The sequence below is a fragment of the Aspergillus udagawae genome, assembly GCF_001078395.1.
Source record: "Aspergillus udagawae IFM 46973 DNA, scaffold_9, whole genome shotgun sequence".
NCBI classification, from domain to species: Eukaryota; Fungi; Ascomycota; class Eurotiomycetes; order Eurotiales; family Aspergillaceae; genus Aspergillus; species Aspergillus udagawae.
The window spans coordinates 1,617,559-1,635,920 of NW_025091272.1; the positions used below are offsets into that span (position 1 = coordinate 1,617,559).

The window sequence follows — 18,362 nt, forward strand, 5'->3', positions numbered from 1 at the left end:
GGTAGATAGAGGACAGCATTAGATACGAAAAAAGAACCCCAATTAACCGATGACTTCTTCGCTTTCCTCGACGATCTCTTCGACAATCTCCTCCACAACAGTCTCGCCTTGCTCTTGCGTGGTTGCAAGGGCGTCCTTGGCCAACTTGGGGTCGTCCACGTCCTCGGGGAGACCGTAGGCTTCCTTCTCCTCGGCAAGGAGCTCCTTCTCCCGGAGAATCCAGGCAAGCCACTCGTTGAGAACCCGCTTGCGCTTCTCGACAACGGCTGTGTTGGCAATATCGACGGCGTATCTGTCCTCCTCGTCGAATTCCTTGGAGTATTCCCGAAGGTTCTTGCGCACTTGCTTCTGCTCCTCCTTGCTGAGAAGAGTGGCTGGGCGAGGGCGCCAGAGGAATTGCTTGAACTTCTCTGTGGGGTTCTCGGAAAGGGTGTTACCGGAGAAAGTGTGCATGTTCCAGCCGTTTTCCAACTAGAAGAGGAGGTAAGTCAGCAATGTTACAAATATTGATGAAAATGGTCGCAAAGGCTTCTTACCGAGTGTGTCCACACGCTAGCACTGCTGACGACGTAACGACCGGTAGGATCCCAGTCAATATCCGTCACACCGTAGTGTTCAATGGTCTTCATCAATTGAACGTTGGCGGAGAAGTCCTTCTCGGCTTCGGGCTTCTCGCCCTCAAAGTCCATGTCCCAGAAGTCCATGTCAAAGCTGGTCTGGGAGTGAACGGTAGCAACGACAACGAAACGACCCTTAGGCGACCAGTAGATCGCGTTGCTGTTCTTCTTTTCGATAGTGCGGATAAGCTTGAAGTTACCGATTGCTCCACCCTTCTTCTCAGGGGCAAAGAACGACACGGCGGTCTTGGGTGCAACAGCAGCACCAGCGACAGTCTCGCCGGTTGTGATGAGAACGAATCGATTGCCATTGGGCTCCCAAGCGAAATTGATCACAGTATCCTTGAGACTGTCAACAACCTCCACAGGGACACCCTTCTCGCGTACCCGGAAAATCTCGAGGTTGGTGGCCATGGACTTCTTCGACTTCGAGTGTCTATCCACCTTCACGCAGACATACGAACCCTGGGATTGCCAGTGAAGCTTGACGTCGGAAACATTGAACAAATTACGTGTTCGTACAATTTCTTTCGATGGGACGCTCATCATGGCGACTCTGGCGGGGCTGCTACCGATCTCAGGGGTCCAGAAGCAGAGCAACTGTTCGTATTGTTTGACGCCCTCACGAGTCACAGTTGCGGGTGACCACTCAAAGTCCATGACGCCGTCAATCTTCACCGATGTCTTTCCGAGCAAGTTCATTCGTGGAAGCTCGTAGATCGAAATGGACTGATGCTGTAGCATGCGAGCGACGTACTTTTCATCGGCAGACCACTTGAATGCAGGCCACTGCACCTTCTTCTTGGGCTCAGCGTCTCCCGCGGGACCAGCAGTGAGATCGTGAGAGACGAAGGAACGTAGAGGCTTTCCAGTTGCAATATCCCAGACGATAATGTTCTTTCCTTCCTCCTCGTAAGTCAAAATAGACTGGCCCTCTTCAACCTGAATGGGGCGCGCCGACCAGGTCGTCAGATAGCTCTCACCAGGCGAGAACTCGATGAGCTGGACGAAAGGATGGGGGAACTGCTTCTGTTTCGAGAAAGCGGGACCACCCCAGAGCTGAACACCCTGAGGGTGAACGGATGCGAGAAAAGTACCCTTCGGAGACCACTGGACGAAGAGCTGCGTCCAGTGCGCACGGTCGACGGCATTCTCGGGCGGATTGTTCTTGTTGTTCCAGAAAACGCCAACTTTGTCACCACGATAAAGGGCAAACTGATCACGCGCGTTGGGATCCGCAAGCCACGAGCGGAGATGCTCCTTCTCCTTAAAAGGCTCGATGGCAGGGGGCTTGTACTCTTCATCAATGCGCCCTTCGCGGCCATAGCGCTCGATATCCATTAACTTGTTCACGAGAAGGGTGTGCTTTTTGTCGAGGGGAGTGCCGTGCAGCTGCTTGACCGCGGCGACGGCTTGTTCGGGGGTCTCGAACTCAACGAAGGCATATCTGTAGAACGCAAAGTAAAAGGTCAATTATCCGAGCTGCAACCCTGTGTTCGTCCACCTTTACATACCCTTCGGACATGTTCTTGTCGTTGAGGGGCATAAAGACCGCATCTTCAGACGTGTGGCCCACCGTGTTGAGTTTCCTCAACAAGAACTTGATAAGCTTTTGTCTGCTTTCTTCGGGCACAACCGGCAGTCCATCGATCACAACAAATGTATCCAAACCCTCGTCGAGCTTCACTTCATATTGCGCCTTGAGATCTGGATGTCGGATAAGGAACCGTGTTAGCCATGAGGGGCAACAAAGCGAGAAAACGTCCACCCCCAAGAGTCGCACTCACCGGAGAAGTCAATCTCCTCCTCCTCCTCTTCGTGGAGGTCCTGCTCAGACAAAGTATCGAAACTGGGCGCCATGGCTGTTCGTGACCGGGGACGGTGGAGCGAAGGCGATGGGGAGGTGGGAATATCGAGGATGAGATCCTGTCTAATTTTCTGCTGGTCAACCCCGTTTTGGCTGGCCTTCGATTTTAGGGCAAAAATGAGCAAATCCCAAGCGCAGCCGCTTCTGTGTGCGGTGTGCTGACTTATTTCTGAGTCAGCAATTCACTTAAAGTCACGTGGTTATCTGCTCGTCATCCGCCCCGGCTGGGCTCAGGCTGGGCTTTCATGCATGATTTCCTCATTCGGCATAGCTCTAGACCGAGGTGGTATTATTGTCGTAAGGTACATACATCGAGAGAGGGAAGTACGGTAAACTGGTAACTAAGAATTGCCAATGCTCTACACTCTCTTAAGGTACTACTACTACTTACTGGGGAAGAGCAACAACACCAACGCATCATCCCGGACTTCTTTGCTGCTGCAGGTTGAGCACCCTACCTTGCTGTGGAGTCAACCGTCTTCATCCTGTCTTTGTTCATAAAAGATTAAATGGCTCTCTTCTTCTCATCCTGTCTCCCTTGATATAGGTACCAGTCTCCGTTTCTTATGCCCCGCCGGTCCTAAGCGCCAAGTGAGTGACCGCTTAGATCTGGACGAGCTCAACTATCACCATTGCGATACCCATAGGACTCACTTTACTCTGATCAACACTCTACTCCCGACCTGTAGCGATTTCTCGAACCTCAATTCTGATTTCTCCAGCTTTGGATCTGTGAAAAATAAGAAATCGAAGCTCTTGGACGACATGTCGCGTAAGATCACCATTCTATGTCGTGTGTAAGCTCCGAACTCGGTCGTTACTGACATCATGCTTTGCGCGATAGTATCCCCAGACGTTGAGGCCCGATACACAGAGGTCATAGATTCAATTCTTGCAAAAAGCGACTTGAATACCATTTCCGAGAAGCGCATTCGCAAAGGCCTTCAGGAAGTCGTCGGCTATGATCTCACTCCTCAGAAGGTCCGTAACGCCATCCTCGACCCTGTCGCAAATTGTCCCTCTCAATATTGGCCCATCCTGGGCACTACAAATTTTCCGCTAACGCGCGTTGTTATTGCAGGCTGCAATCAAGCAGCTTATCATGAAAAGGTTCGATATATTCGCGGAACAAAGCGGCATCGGAGCTTCTGATGATGCGGCTGCATCGTCGACCGCCCCTACCTCCAACGGTCAGGCACAGAACCATGATTCAGTAACACCTGCGGAGCCCTCACCTCCTGCTCAGTCCTCATCCCCTCAGAAGCGTCAAGCGGAGAGCGATGACCAGTCCGATCCATCAAGCAAAAGCCCCCCGGCAAAGAAGAAGAAGCCCGACCACGATATCGACGCAGATGCCCTCTATGCTGCCAAATTACAGGCAGAGGAGAACATGCGGGCTCGACCAACTAGAGGTGCCAGTACTCGTAGGGCGGCACCGGTGAAGAAGAAGACCAAGGCCAAAACGTCCAAGAAAGTCAGGGCGGAAGACGACTCGGATCTTGATTCGGGTTCTGAAACAAAGAAGGAAGTGAACCGATCTGGCGGATTTCACGTAAGTTTCCACCACTTCTTATAGGATGTCAATCTCAACTGACAATCGGACAGAAACCATTGAACTTGTCTCCGGCGCTTTCGGCATTGCTGGACGGCGAGGCTACGGTACGCTATTCTCGCACCGCGATTCTGTCTAATCCACAATCTGGAACATCTACTAATCGCTTACAGCTTTCTCGTCCTCAAACGGTAAAGAGACTCTGGCAGTATATTCGTGAACACGATTTACAAGATCCTACCGACCGACGTCAAATCCGTTGCGACGACGCCATGCGCGCTGTTTTTAAACAAGATCGCATACACATGTTCACAATGACCAAGATCCTCAATCAGAATCTGTATAGCCCGGACGAATAGTCTTTCATTTATACGACCGATACACGACGATATTTTCCGCTTCAACTGCAGCGCGGCCATTGCTACCCATCACGAGCATACTGAACATTTGTTTTCTTTCCATATCCTGCCTCTTTGCCTCTCCAGCATATCGCATTGGATTCCAGGCGCTACCCGTTCGATTTCAAATTTTTTATACTTACTCTCATTGGCGATTCGATTGCCCATGCTTATTTTCATATGTTTCTCCAGCGGGAGTTGGTGCTGCCTCCAAGACACAGTACTTGACGGAGGATGTCTTCTAGACGTTGATAGTCGATAACTTTCCATAGCTTCATAGGACGAATCCTCATGAGTCATTCAATAATTGATTTCAGAATCGGTATGCCAAACAATCCGTGTGGCCACCGTGAATAGTTGACCAGGTATAATATATTGCCCACGGCAATATTATATAATATGCTTTAAGCGCGCTGTAGACAATAGGGTGATTGCAAAATATTCTCGCCAGTCGGGTTGGAAGGCTGTTGACAAAGTATAAGCTACTCCGTACTCTGTCTATCTCCCCAGAAGCTTGGTGATAACTAAGCAGTGAGCGCAACTTTTTGCCCGCCGCGCACACCCCCACCACAGAGTGCAGACGGCCCACGTTCAAAAGAATCCTCCGCAGGTCGCCCCAGACAATCGTTCGTCGCGTATTCGAACGGGATTGCTGAGCCCTTTAAAATCTACACTTGCCTTTCGGGCATTGCCCCATCCTTCTCACCCCAAGGTCCCCAATAACACTTTGGCCAGCTCTCGTCATGTCCGAAACCGAGCACCCCCGAGCGACGCCATCCCAAGGCCAGAACCGTGGTGGTAACCGACGGCGGGGCCGAGGAGGGCTCTCTCATCAAACTGGACAGACAGAAGGCGCACAACGTCCGGCCGATGGTGCTGGAAGGGGTCCACGATCCCGCGGTCAGGGACCCAGACGTGGAGGCGGGGGACGCGATAAGCAAAACCGCAGTGTCAGACCGGGTCAAGCCGCTGATGAGAACGCAACTCCGGAGGCTAATGGGGAAACGCGCTTACAAGGCCCCTCACTGGGGGATGAAGGTAAAGGCGAGCAGGTAGCTGCAGCGGCGACAGACGATGCGGACGATAGCGAGATCTGCTTCATTTGTGCGTCGAACGTCGCACACAGCTCCGTTTCGCCGTGCAATCATCGGACCTGTCACATCTGTGCTTTGAGATTGCGAGCGTTGTATAAGAACAAGGCTTGTGCGCATTGCCGGGTATGTTTCGTCTTATGGACTGAGTATTCATCTCCAGAGTCCGCTAACGTGTGCTCTCTGGCCAGACCGAATCCAGCTATGTAATTTTCACGGACGATCCGGCAAAGAATTATGAGGATTTCACGGATGCGGATTTCTCTCAGAAAGATGATAATTTGGGAATCAAATACGAGAATAATGACATTTTCGAAGACACGGTATTACTGCTGCGGTACAACTGCCCTGACAGGAGTTGTGATGTGGCTTGCTTGGGTTGGCCTGACCTGCATCGTCACGTCAGGAGCAAGCATGGTAAAGTCATGTGGTATGTGCTCATGGGCTGTTGTGCGCATGACTGATAGAAGTGTTGCTAACGATTATATCAGCGATCTTTGCACTCGGAACAAGAAGGTCTTCACGCATGAGCATGAACTTTTCACTATGGCAGAGCTGCGCAAACACGAGAAGTATGGTGATGATGTGCCAGGAGCCTTGGATCAAAGTGGTTTCAAAGGACATCCCGAATGTGGATTTTGCCGCAAGAGATTCTACGGCGATGATGAACTCTACACGCATTGTCGTGACCGTCATGAGAGATGCCACATATGCGATCGCCGGTCGGCCAGTCGGCAGCAGCAGTATTACATTGACTACAATGCCCTTGAGGATCATTTCCAGAAGGATCATTTCCTCTGCCTGGACAAAGAGTGTCTGGAAAAGAAGTTCGTCGTTTTTGAGTCACAGATGGACTTGAAGGCCCATCAGCTAGAGTGCCATCCCAACGGACTCTCCAAGGACGCTAGACGAGACGCGCGGATGGTAGATCTATCAGACTTTGACCTGAGAGCACCTTATCAACCCCAGAGACAACGCCGTGGCGCTGGCCGTGGTCGTGATCCGAATGCGGATCCCCTGCCTGTATCAAGCGCTCAGCCGTTAAGGCGGGATGAGATTGCTTACCAGCGACAGATGGCTATCCAGAGTGCACAGTCTGTCTCCACCCGCAGCTTTGGCGGCCAGCTTACTCGCAATGATACTCAAACTGTTCGCGCGCCAGCTAGGTCTGGCAGTGCAACGCCGGTTCGAGCACCTTCCGCCGGCCCGCCAGTTGCGGAAATGGAGGCTCTCAATGTCGGGGCTCCGTCTGGGCCTGCCACACCGCAGGACCAAGCTCGCCGTCTGCGACACGCAGCCGTGATTGAACGCGCCGCCAACCTCCTGCGGAACGACGCAAGCAAGCTGGCGGATTTCCGCACCAAAGTCTCTCAATACCGCACGTCAGCTCTATCACCAACCGAGCTCATAGATGGTTTCTTCTCCTTATTCGATACTTCTAGCACTGAACTTGGAAAGCTTATCAAGGAGCTCGCGGAAATTTATGAGGATGAATCCAAGCGCAATGCCTTGCTGAAGGCCTGGAACGACTGGCGCGCGATCAATGAAGATTACCCTGCTTTACCAGGTCCGGGAGGCCAAATTCCAGGCATGTCACCGGGCACAGTAAATGGAAGCGGCGTCGGCGGAAAGCGTGTCCTCCGCCTGAAGTCATCAACAGCACAATCTTCCCGGTCTGCAGTCGGCAGGAGTGGCTCTATCGTCTCGACATCCTCATCCTCCTCCACTAACCCATTCCCGCCCCTCTCCGCCTCTACAGCCCGCTCTGCCCCTAGGGCGACCGCAACAAGTACTCCCTGGGCCGCAGCAGCCCCGACTACTACTCGAACCATGGCCAGCGCCATCAGCCCATCTTCCCGCCCGGCACCTACTATCTCCCGCACCGTGCGGAACACAAGTGACTCTGAAGCATTCCCTGCTCTCCCCGCAGCGCCCAAGCCGAACGTCCTCATGGCGGGCCTCACTCGCGGGACGGTTCGATGGGACGACAGACGACCCTCGCCGGTCAATGCTTGGGCCTCATCCGCCGGAAGCGGCTCCGCATCTGCGAACGGGCCCGATGATAACTACGGGGAGTCGTCGTCAGCTGGAGGGAAGAAAGGCAAAGGCAAGAAAGGCAAGCAGACGCTCTTTCATTTTGGATAGGGTATCTGCCTATGTCGACGTCTGAGATTTGTATTCAAGCGGTTACATATTGCGTTAGAGGTAAATTTGATAGCGTAAAAGGATATGTAGTAGTCTGTCCAAGCAGGAGGAGTTACATAAGAACTAGCAGAATGGAAGCTAATCTTACGAATCTCATTGTTGCCTTGACGTGTCTGCCAAGTAAGATTTCCGAACACTATGATAGAATATCTTAACTTGCAACATTGTTACCTGTCATAGAATTAGTTCGCTTTTCCCTGATTGATTAAAGCCATTATTAGTCCGCTGGGGTCTCATCACGAGACATCTCCCGTGAAGAGGAATCTATTACTGACTCCCTAGACGCCGATGAGATCAGAATGGCAGTTTGTGGTTCATCGCCAGAGGCACCTTCAGCGCGCTCTTGGGAAGATGGGTGCTCAGAGGTATCTTGTGCAGTTTCGGCCGGAACAGTATCTGGATCATTATCTACTTCATCATCGCTCATCTCTGCCGTCTCCTCCTCGATGGCGGCCATTCGCAGTACAAAATTATCCTGCAGTTTCTTCAACCATTGTCGGAGAGCGTCCCCTTCCAGTGTTCCATTGCGCGCTAGTAAAAGTTGCTCTCTCAAAGAAAGCAGCAGATTGCGCTTACGTGACAGCATGAGCGCCTTGGACCTGCTATGCCGGCGTTGTGCTATCTTGTTCAACTTCTCCGATACTGCCTGAGCAGATTCAAGCACTCCCGGCGGCAGATCCACAAGCTTTGCCACTGCAAGGCCGTAGAATTGCGTTGTGTCTGGACCTTCTGCGATCTTGTAAAGCATCACCATCCGAGATATGTCCGGTGAGATTTCTGCGGCCAGATGGAGACTGACCACGCCACTGCGCTCTGCCAGGATCAAAGCCAAGTCGCGGAAGTGCGTGACGAACCAGACATGTGCGTGGCTTTCGATAAGAGCTTCCGCAATGGCAATGGCGATTGCAAGACCATCGGTTGTACTCGTGCCGCGGCCGAGTTCGTCCACAATCACCATACTCCGCGGCTCGATATTACGGAGGATAAACGCCATCTCGCGCATTTCCGCGGCGAAGGTTGAGACATTCGCCTCGAGATCGTCCGATGTAGAGACGCGAGCGAAGAGCTGGCGTATTACTGGAAAAGATGCATATTCTGCTGGAATAAAACAGCCAATTTGCGCCATGATGGTCATCAGTGCAAGTGAGCGGATATAAGTCGATTTCCCGCTCATGTTCGAGCCGGTAATTATCTGGAAACGCGACTGCTGAGTTGCGTAAGCGTCGTTGGGAATGAACTTCTTCGTATGGATCTTTTCCCGAATCGGGTGCCGTCCGGATTTGATAGCGAGCACATCCGTCAACTCAGGTCGGATGTATTCGTTGCATGTGGCAAGCTCCGCAAAAGCAGCAAGCATATCAAGCATGGCTATAGCTTCGCTCACCTTGAAAAGGACGGATATTTCTGAGCAGACATCGTTGATAAGGCTTTGAATGGTTTGATCGCTCATGTTGACGACCTCATTATGTGCGTCTATGATTTTCTGGTTTAGCTTGACGAGATCAAGGGTCTGGCATTCTATGCGGTTTTTTCTGCGGTATATATTGATAAAGATTTCCGGGAGAGTCTCTACCTCCGAAGCGGACACACTGATATAATACTGACGAGCCGAATCGAACTTGAGGTCTAGATTGAGGTTGTGCGATTCTGGGAAAGGATAGGCATCAGTATCAACCACAGGAGAGCAGAAGTAATGCAATGTACCAGAGAGTTTGGCCACAAGGTCCGCGGCATCTACATTTGCTTCTTTATATGTCTGCCGTGCGACATCGAGGAGACTATTGACTCCCGCCTGCAGCGAGTTGGTCGTTAGATTCTGTCAATAATATACGGCCCAGAGAGTGTGTGAAATCATACCCTGACGCAGTATATACGCTGATTTCTAAGATCAAGCGGTTTGGTCTGGTACGTTACATGCTCATTCAATGTCTCTTCAACGAGCTGTTCTATTGCTCGGTGGCATGCTGGAGCGCATAACTGACAGGCGTCAGTGGCAGCAGACAGTATACGTCGGGCCAGGGTATACCTCTCGTATAGTCATGAGAAGGCTACTTTGAGCTGTCGCAAGTGCTTTATATATTGACTTGATTGATGAGACATATGTTTTGAGCATGATGACATTGTTGACTGATTGCTCCACGTACTTAAAGGTGCGTTTTGTGGGAGCGAGGATAAGCTGCGATGTCAGCCATGGCTAGTATCGGTACTATAGAGGGAGGGAACTGACAGACGTCAAAGCTTTGTCTGCATCGATGAAACCTTTCAGGGCTATGGGGCACTCAGAGATTAGTGGTATACGAACAGTTCAGATCAAACCCGAACAAACCTTGTCTGACAGAGATGAACATATCCTCTTTGGTTGAGAGATCTTCGACGGCGTCGTATCTTGCCAACAACATCGAATTTTCTGAACAGGGCTGCAAAATATTGGCCCTAAGGAGCCTGGCGCCCATTGGGGTCAACGTCTCATTGAGCAGGCCGAAGAGGCTATCCTTTGACTTTGCATTCTGAAGATTCTGAATCAATTCGAGTGAGGCTATGGTGGGCAAGTCAATTGACATGGAGCCTTGAGAAGGTTCGAATCTGATTCGCAGAGAATGTGATGTAAATACCCGGTCACGCTCGAGTTCGATGTACTTGAGCACCTGCTGGACATCAGAGTCATGACACTTGAAATTTATCGATGCAAATCTTACAGCAGCCAAGCAGCACGATGCAAAGTAATTTCCTCCGAGTGTGATTTTGATTGTTTCAACATCTTGCGGAAACGCCAAGCGATCCACATATTCGTGGCCAACCTCTGACCAATATCTGCGGTCGAGGAAAGTGTAAGTAGTGTCTGGGATGTTTTCTTGGATGATGTAGAAGAGTTTGGATCCTTTGGCAGAGCTCATGAAAAGGATCTCTGTGGGTTCGAAAACAGCGATCTTGGTAACCGTTTTGGCATAGGTCTGACTGTCACAGATCTGGCATAAGACTGTCTCCGCTGTTGAGAGATTGACGAATGCAAGTCCAACAGTTGAAGATATTCCTCTAGACTCACTGATAGCACAGATGATGTCCTGAGATGCAATACTTGTAGCAGTTGTGGCTGGTCTTGCTGTCCGGGGTCGGTCGCTATCCTGCCTGGAGGTGAGAGCAGCAAAAGATCTAGCTTCCCCAAAGGACGAGACACGAGACAATGATCTCGTCATTCTTGCAAAGATAACAATCAATAGGGTATCATCATCAGAAAAAGCGAGGAAAGGAAGTGAAGAGGAGAATAGGGGAATGTCTACTCTGTACAACTGCTGTTGTATACGATAAGGAGGGTTATCCATATCCGGTTTAGCGCCGATCTCCACCCCCCGCGATAAGTGATTTCGATGAATTTTTTTCTCTTGAGGGTCGGGATTATTGCTCAAGACAACAACCATAGCAATCGCAAATAATAATCCCTTTTTGACAAGATGGCGACTCTTTTACCCCCTCCAAGCAAGCGCCAAAAGTTGGAGACTGCGGAAAAGGCACGACTTCAGCAGGAAATCGAGAGTATCCCGGACAATCTGGGAAGCGTCCGAGTACAATTCTTTGATCAAGCAACTGGGTCCGCAACTGGCCCTTCAGTCTCCGTTTCGGTGGCTGACGCCAACATCAAGAACCTCGAGACTCTTTTGAATACACTACAAGGCAATGTAGGTACGCAGGATAATTCAATTGAGAAAGAATGTCGGACTAAAGCTCTATACCCCAAACCTAGGACGATGACGAACGAGTGCCATACCGATTCACCTACCAGTCTGACGACCAAGATGGCCAAACGATCGATATTCTTGCAGACCTGTACCATTCCTTGCTTAAGCCAGGACTAAAGACGACTGAAGATACAATCCACCTTTATTTCACGCCGCAGGCCGTTTTCCGGGTGAAAGCTGTTTCGCGATGCTCCGCTTCCATCGCTGGACACGGAGAGGCGATTCTTGCGACTTCCTTCTCCCCGGTCTCTTCGTCTACCATGGTCTCTGGGAGCGGTGACTCGACGGCGCGAATCTGGGATTGCGACACAGGAACCCCCAAGCATACGCTTAAGGGCCACACCAGCTGGGTTTTGGCTGTAGCCTACTCGCCCAACGGAGCAATGATCGCAACAGGAAGTATGGATAACACTGTGCGACTGTGGGATGCGGCAAAAGGAACACCTTTAGGCGGACCACTTAAGGGCCATGCGAAGTGGATTACCAGTCTGGCGTGGGAGCCCTATCATATGCAGGAGTCGGGCAGGCCTCGCTTAGCCTCCGCGTCGAAAGACTCGACGGTCCGCATATGGGATGTTGTTGGGAAAAGAATTGACACTGTCCTCACCGGACACAAGGGCTCGGTCACCTGCGTGCGCTGGGGTGGGACAGGGAAGATTTACACTTCTTCCCACGATCGAACAATCAAGATCTGGAACGCACAGAATGGTTCACTGCTTCAGACATTATCGGCCCACGCTCACCGCGTGAATCACCTGGCGTTGTCGACGGACTTCGCTCTCCGAACAGCTTACCATGACCACACCGGCAAGATTCCAGCGTCAGACACGGAGAAGGTGGCTGCAGCGAAGAAGCGCTTTGAACAGGCTGCCACGGTCAACAATAAGATCGTCGAGAAGCTGGTGTCGGCGAGTGACGATTTCACCATGTATTTGTGGGACCCCGAGAACTCTACCAAACCTGTCGCGCGGCTGCTGGGCCACCAGAAGGAGGTCAACCATGTCACCTTCTCTCCTGACATGGCCTACATTGCCTCCGCGGGTTTCGACAACCATGTGAAGCTTTGGAATGGACGGGATGGGAAGTAAGTCGTCAGATTGGAATGCTCCACCATCATTCAGCGGCTAACCAGGCCATTTAGGTTCATCACCACTCTCCGGGGCCATGTAGGCGCTGTATACCAGTGCTGCTTCTCCGCCGATTCTCGCTTGCTCGTGTCCTCGTCGAAGGACACCACGTTGAAGGTCTGGAACGTCCGCACGGGTAAGCTCGCCATGGACCTCCCGGGGCATAAAGACGAAGTCTTCGCCGTGGACTGGAGTCCAGACGGACAGAGAGTTGGCAGTGGAGGAAAGGACAAAGCTGTGCGGATATGGACCAACTAATCTAGATTCATCATAGAGCGCCGAACACAGATACCCTATGGCTTAAATCTATTATTATATCACTGCATTACCCTCCTACTCGTCTAGTCTAGAGTCTATCCCGCCTAACACCATGTAACAAACCGGGATCTGCAGCGCAACCGCTCCCTCTACTACAGAACCCCTAACAAAAGGATCAAGTATACTGGAAAGCAGCGGGCTGCGACGACACGAATGGGATAACTGTCGCCACGAACGGCACACAAGCAGTGACATTACCCGCCGGCACAGTCGCATTCCGTAACGCTGCAAACACCCTCCACCTACGGTCCGTCGTGGGACAAGCCATGAAGTCACGCGCCCCTAGGCCTGTAAAATGCCAGGCCCCGCCGGCCTGGGAGAAGGGACCCGTAGACGCGCCGGGGGGGATAGAGGGCGAGTGAGCCGGGGTGAAGTGGACGGCACCATCGCCGGTGACGAAGATTTGCTGTCCGCCAGGGACGTGGACGTTCTGTTCATGTCGACGCAGTCAGTATGGTGGTTGTTGTCGGCTGCCTGGATAAGTATCTGTGGCAATGGACGTACCAAAGAGCTAGCATCCCCATTCAGGACGGTACGGTTACCCGGTGGACAGCCCGATGCCAGGGGACAGGTGGAGGCTGTCTGGCCGTTCAGGAAGAACGTGAGATTGGACGCGGTCATGATGCGATTGTCGACGGGCGTCCCTGGGGCGCTGGCTCTGACCTCGAAGGGGATACCGGCGGTTTGGTTCTCTGCTGCTGCCAATGCAGCGAGGAAGGACAGTAGCATTAGCCTCATCACGGGTATTGGTGGCTGTCTTCCAGTAGAAGGGATTGAGACTGAAGAAGCGCGCGGGTATAAAATGTAGAGAGCAAGGGGAGAAAGGTGTGATGGCTGCTCAAGGTAGTGTTTATATCCGCTCGTCTCCGTGAGTAGATTGGTCTGGCTATATTAGACCAACCTCATCATCATGACCACATTCGGATCTTGAATGCTCGTGTCGGCTCGGTGGAAATGTTGTTTGGTCATGACTCAAACACACATACCTTGAAATGTCATGATGATCTGTGAGCCTCGAGCACCAGAACCAGTCGGTTAAATCCAGGGCCCATGGAATATCATCCTTTCGTCTTCGATTCCAGAAAGTGACAATAACATGTCAGCTCAGTGCTCTCTCGACAGTGCCGCCTGGTGAACGACCTGCGAACCCCTATGGATGTGATAAGAAGTAGTATGTAAAAGCATCACTTCGTGTCCATCCAGTATTATCGGGCTCTTGAAGACCTTGCAAGGGCATAGTTGCCTATCCTCAGCAAACGCAAATATCGGGACACATCGGGCCTAACCCATGGCATCATCATGGCGGCATCGGATCTCAAACCCACGGCCATTCTGAATCATCGTCTTACCTCACGAAACCCTTTCCGTGCTATTGATAACGACAGTTAATATCTGAGGTTTCTTTAGCTTCCCGTTTCGACACCTGCTCATTCCTAAACCTCAATACAGCTGCTCAGTTGAACATATTCTGCACTATTATTGCTACTATGCTAGAAGTGTTTGTCTAGGCCTCTCCCCTCACCATGTCAGATGTTCCCATTTCTACCCCTACCACCGAGCCGAGCTCATTCATGACTGTGACTTCAGTAAATCAGTTTGATGAGCAGGCTGATTTTATAGATCATGTCATCTCCTCGCTGCGTCAAAATAATGAGTATCATATGTTTATCTTCACTGGCGTGCCTCCCTCGTGGGCGGACACTGTATGTCAGCTTATTGATGAGAAGATTCCCTCTCGGTAAGTAAAGGCCTTCTGCGTCTAATCTTTGGAGTCCTGCTTATCCAGAAAATATCCAGAAAAAGCTACAACAGTAAGAGCCGTGAGCTGCAGATTAGAGTCAGGCACACTGAGATAGCCAACTGCATCCAGCCGTGGTTGTTTAAACAACTGCTTGGCTGGCTTTTGAATGGCGACATCACAACAAGAAGAGGAGCTGTTTTATCCAGGAGTCGGCACTAGTAGGCCATCTTACGGTCTACTTAACTACTGAAATTTTCTAATCTAACATATATAGCCCTTTCCTTTAAATCAGGCCCATATAGCAGCTCCTGGAAGGAACCTGACTTCTTTTTCAGAGCTAATGGTCATATTCTGCCGACCCTTGCGGTAGAATCTGGCTGGAGTGAGGAGAAGGGACAACTCCATAAGGGCAGGGATCTGTTGCTAATAGGTGGCAATAGCTCTACTAAGGTTGTCATTATTGTTAAATGGATAAAGTTAACTGGAGGTTCTGCCTCAGGGACTGTTGAACTCTTCATTAGAGACAGGAATGGGATGCCGACACTACAACAGAGTGAGGTATGTCCAAAATATACGCTTGTTTCACATGCTTATTACCCGTTGTGCAGACTATATTCCCGCGTCCTGCAACTCTCAAGGACCTCTGGATCAGAAGAGGGGGCCTTTTTGGGCCAGCGCTGCTGCCAGGCCGTAATGGCAACGACATACTTTACTTCAATGTCGAGAAATTACGTGATAAGGCCACCAGAGCCCTCTGTTTCATGGATCTTGTTCCCGCTTAGATCCAAGTTAGGGATCAACACATTCCCCTGTATCGTTAATGGCGTGTTCCGAGAATGCTGAAAGAAGCTTCTAATTCTAAAGAAGCCACTTATAGACGTGGCAACAACAAGACAGCGGTTCATGCAGTTACGAATTCGTCGAACTCAAAATGCACTTTAATTGAACTACAGTTGCTGATCGATCTGTTGGCCCCGGCAGGTCCCGATCCTAGCTAGAGTGTCTGGTCCAATCAGCATCGGCTTTCTTTAGGGAATTGAGATTTGGTATTTTTAACTCCCCTGCGTAGAGATATATATATATACCACCCGGAGATTAGACAACCAAGTACCATGTACACGCGATCACCAGCGTGGGCGAAAATCTCTGGCCCACGGCGAATATAATAAATCGTAATCCTTAATTACGAATTCTTACGTTTTCAGATCCATGGTTGTTTTCATACCTGAGTACAGTGATAGGTAATCGGACTGTTTTCGGTCTTATTCACCTAGCCTGATATGTGCATGTAGACAACCAATTCAGGATATAGCGTACTCTGAAGGTGATTGCGTTCTCTCAGAGAAGTGCCACAAAAGCAAGGAAAGAGGATTAAAAACACAAAAAAATGAAAATAAGCAATTGAATCCCTCGCCACCGGCCTTTATAGCAATACAAACCCATCCTGTTGACAAAGCAAATCCTTCCGAGAACACCGCGTGAGGAACCCCAAATTTTACCCCATTAATGCCCGTAGAAATATCAAAGAACTCACTTGTTGCCCAGTTTTGTAAACGAATGACTCCAGCAAGCTTACGCTGTCATCCACTATTCGTAATCATCACCGTCGTCATCACCGTCACCACCACGCCCCCGAGGACCCTTGACACCGTCTTTACGAATAGGTATCTTGATGCCTTGAAGAGCAAAACACTTACTTAGCTGCGTGCTCTCGATGACGCCCGGGAACTTCTTAGCGGAGAAGACCTGGAACGGCTCGGAGAAGACGGAAGCGAGAACGGGGGCAGAACCGTGATTGATCACAGGCGTATTGTTCGTGGAGTCGCCAGACTGTGTGCCGACGTTGACGAAACTCATCTTCAAACTATGATTCCGATTAGTTTGGACAATCACAAGCACAAATGGCCAGGGAAGACGCTTACCGGAAGGTTCCCTCGGTTCGCACACTCAAATCTTGCAAAATGAACCATACGCCAATCTTGTTATCGGGATCAGTGAGTCTGAAGGCGCTGGCGCTGAGACTTCCGATAAGATTGCGTGTGAACATGCCACCGGGCCCCGCCGTAACTGGCTGCTGCGCAGGGGACATGCCAGCCTGGGGCATCTGACCTCCAGCGTAATACGGCGGATAGTAGGAAGCCTGTGGATTGGCCCCGTATTGATACGCCAACTGAGGATTTCCCCCGTAATAACTGTTCATCTGCGGGTATCCGACGGGCTGGCCGTACGGGTTCTGTGCGAAGGCGGGATAAGTAGGAGAAAGATTTTGCGGAGGTGGCGGGTATGATGAGGACATTGCTGTCGATATTGATGGCGAGGTGGCCGAGTGTTTGACAAGGTTCACTTCGCTGGTTCCATCCGCATTCCACAGATCGACCGTGAGGACGTAGAAGGACGTATCAATCTCACTGGAGAATGTGGGTTAGCAAAGCTGGCATCGCGTAAAAAAAGGGAAGGTCCACGTACTTAATATCGATCTCTTTTTCAGTTTGTGCATCTCTGACTATCAAGCGGATGCAGGGGGGAGGCGTGATTGGTCTTCGATCCTGATGAAACAGTCAGACACCTCCCGAGGATAGAAATGAACCATCCGAAACTTTTTACTGACCTTATCGCCAAAGCCACACATGCGAGCTCGAATAGGCTGTTGCACCACCTGAAGAGACCAGATGCGGCCCTCGTGGATGGTCGAAACAGGGGCAAGGTGGTCCGCAGATCGCATCGGACCGGCTGAACCTGGGGTCGGATATGCAGAGGACGGAGGAGGAATGCGATCCATAGAGAGAGGAGGTGGTGGCGGCGGGACTGGATGGGACCTTTCCTCGACGGCGTACATGGTTCGTAAGCTCAAGGAACCGAGGACGGCACCAGGTATGAATTGAAGAAAAAGTAGTTATCCTCGTAGGTTATAGAGTGCTGCAGTCAAGCGGAAAAAGAGGAGGGGTATATATGTGTCATGCGACGAAGCGGGAATTCAACGTCACTGTTGAAGCATCGATTGTAGGCCGCAATGAGGGGTGGTGCCTCCGCGATCGGAATGAGGACGGTGAAATTGCAATTCAGCACGACCAGCGCGTGATGCAACGGACTGACGTCGCAAAGCGAGGTCCCCTGCAGGATATGTGAAAATATATAAATATCGCACAAAGCCGTATCAAAGCTTCTATTGTCGCTCAGGGTTCGCTTGAAGAATTTCAACCGGATGTTTGTGGTAGAGCCGGTGTCGCAAAAGAAGTCTCGTCGGTCGCGGAGGTGCAGTTTCTGCGAGTGCGAGGTGTAGTTTGAGACGGTGAAAAAAAGCGGCAGTGGCAAATCTTGAACGGAAAATATTCGGAAATGACGAGGATGGTGTTAAGTGAGGTGATTCGAGTTGCAAATCCAGCTCGAACCGCTAGGAACTGAATAGCTCTCTCGATGCGCAATACTGTTGAATATAACCAGAGACGCAATCAGCCAGCTCGGAATTGGCGCAACACAGCTCAGAGCTTCCGACGGACGTAAAGGCGATCGATTTGGGTGAGCCGTAATGAGAAGCTGTCAAAGTGCGGGAGATTCGCTGAGCCTTCCACGGATCGCTTGAGGACCAAGGGTTCGCCAACACGGTTCAAGGCTGATCCACTAGAAGATGCAATGAGCTTCAGAGACAACAATCCGGTTCGTCAAGCGCTGACCTTGAATTGGCACTGGTGAGGATCAACACAAAAAGTCGAAA

At 50.9% G+C, this 18,362-nt stretch overlaps 7 protein-coding genes across 7 annotated transcripts; 3 read left to right on the top strand and 4 right to left on the bottom strand.

Annotated features, from left to right (window-relative positions):
- Window positions 1-42: 42 nt before the first annotated feature.
- Window positions 43-2,477, bottom strand: EifCb (translation initiation factor eIF3 core subunit b; the record flags this gene model as incomplete). Its single annotated transcript, XM_043295637.1, has 4 exons — window positions 43-471; window positions 537-2,064; window positions 2,132-2,324; window positions 2,405-2,477. The coding sequence occupies 4 exons, from the start codon at window positions 2,475-2,477 to the stop codon at window positions 43-45; spliced, it is 2,223 nt and encodes a 740-aa protein (XP_043151572.1).
- A 772-nt stretch (window positions 2,478-3,249) lies between these two features.
- Window positions 3,250-4,395, top strand: Aud_010807 (SWIB/MDM2 domain protein; the record flags this gene model as incomplete). Its single annotated transcript, XM_043295638.1, has 5 exons — window positions 3,250-3,256; window positions 3,329-3,465; window positions 3,566-4,036; window positions 4,090-4,143; window positions 4,210-4,395. 5 exons carry the CDS (start codon window positions 3,250-3,252, stop codon window positions 4,393-4,395), a joined length of 855 nt encoding a protein of 284 aa, XP_043151573.1.
- Window positions 4,396-5,177: 782 nt separating this feature from the next.
- Window positions 5,178-7,670, top strand: Aud_010808 (E3 ubiquitin-protein ligase HEL2; the record flags this gene model as incomplete). The annotated part of the gene is made up of 3 exons (XM_043295639.1): window positions 5,178-5,651; window positions 5,717-5,955; window positions 6,017-7,670. 3 exons carry the CDS (start codon window positions 5,178-5,180, stop codon window positions 7,668-7,670), a joined length of 2,367 nt encoding a protein of 788 aa, XP_043151574.1.
- A 277-nt stretch (window positions 7,671-7,947) lies between these two features.
- On the bottom strand, window positions 7,948-10,924 carry Aud_010809 (MutS family protein MSH4; the record flags this gene model as incomplete). Its single annotated transcript, XM_043295640.1, has 7 exons — window positions 7,948-9,377; window positions 9,435-9,522; window positions 9,588-9,707; window positions 9,757-9,906; window positions 9,958-9,998; window positions 10,057-10,375; window positions 10,427-10,924. 7 exons carry the CDS (start codon window positions 10,922-10,924, stop codon window positions 7,948-7,950), a joined length of 2,646 nt encoding a protein of 881 aa, XP_043151575.1.
- Window positions 10,925-11,179: 255 nt separating this feature from the next.
- Aud_010810 (uncharacterized protein) lies at window positions 11,180-12,849 on the top strand (the record flags this gene model as incomplete). The annotated part of the gene is made up of 3 exons (XM_043295641.1): window positions 11,180-11,404; window positions 11,470-12,548; window positions 12,606-12,849. 3 exons carry the CDS (start codon window positions 11,180-11,182, stop codon window positions 12,847-12,849), a joined length of 1,548 nt encoding a protein of 515 aa, XP_043151576.1.
- A 175-nt stretch (window positions 12,850-13,024) lies between these two features.
- On the bottom strand, window positions 13,025-13,647 carry Aud_010811 (putative IgE binding protein; the record flags this gene model as incomplete). The annotated part of the gene is made up of 2 exons (XM_043295642.1): window positions 13,025-13,339; window positions 13,414-13,647. 2 exons carry the CDS (start codon window positions 13,645-13,647, stop codon window positions 13,025-13,027), a joined length of 549 nt encoding a protein of 182 aa, XP_043151577.1.
- A 2,590-nt stretch (window positions 13,648-16,237) lies between these two features.
- Aud_010812 (velvet factor family protein) lies at window positions 16,238-17,486 on the bottom strand (the record flags this gene model as incomplete). The annotated part of the gene is made up of 4 exons (XM_043295643.1): window positions 16,238-16,514; window positions 16,573-17,058; window positions 17,117-17,196; window positions 17,259-17,486. 4 exons carry the CDS (start codon window positions 17,484-17,486, stop codon window positions 16,238-16,240), a joined length of 1,071 nt encoding a protein of 356 aa, XP_043151578.1.
- Window positions 17,487-18,362: the final 876 nt, after the last annotated feature.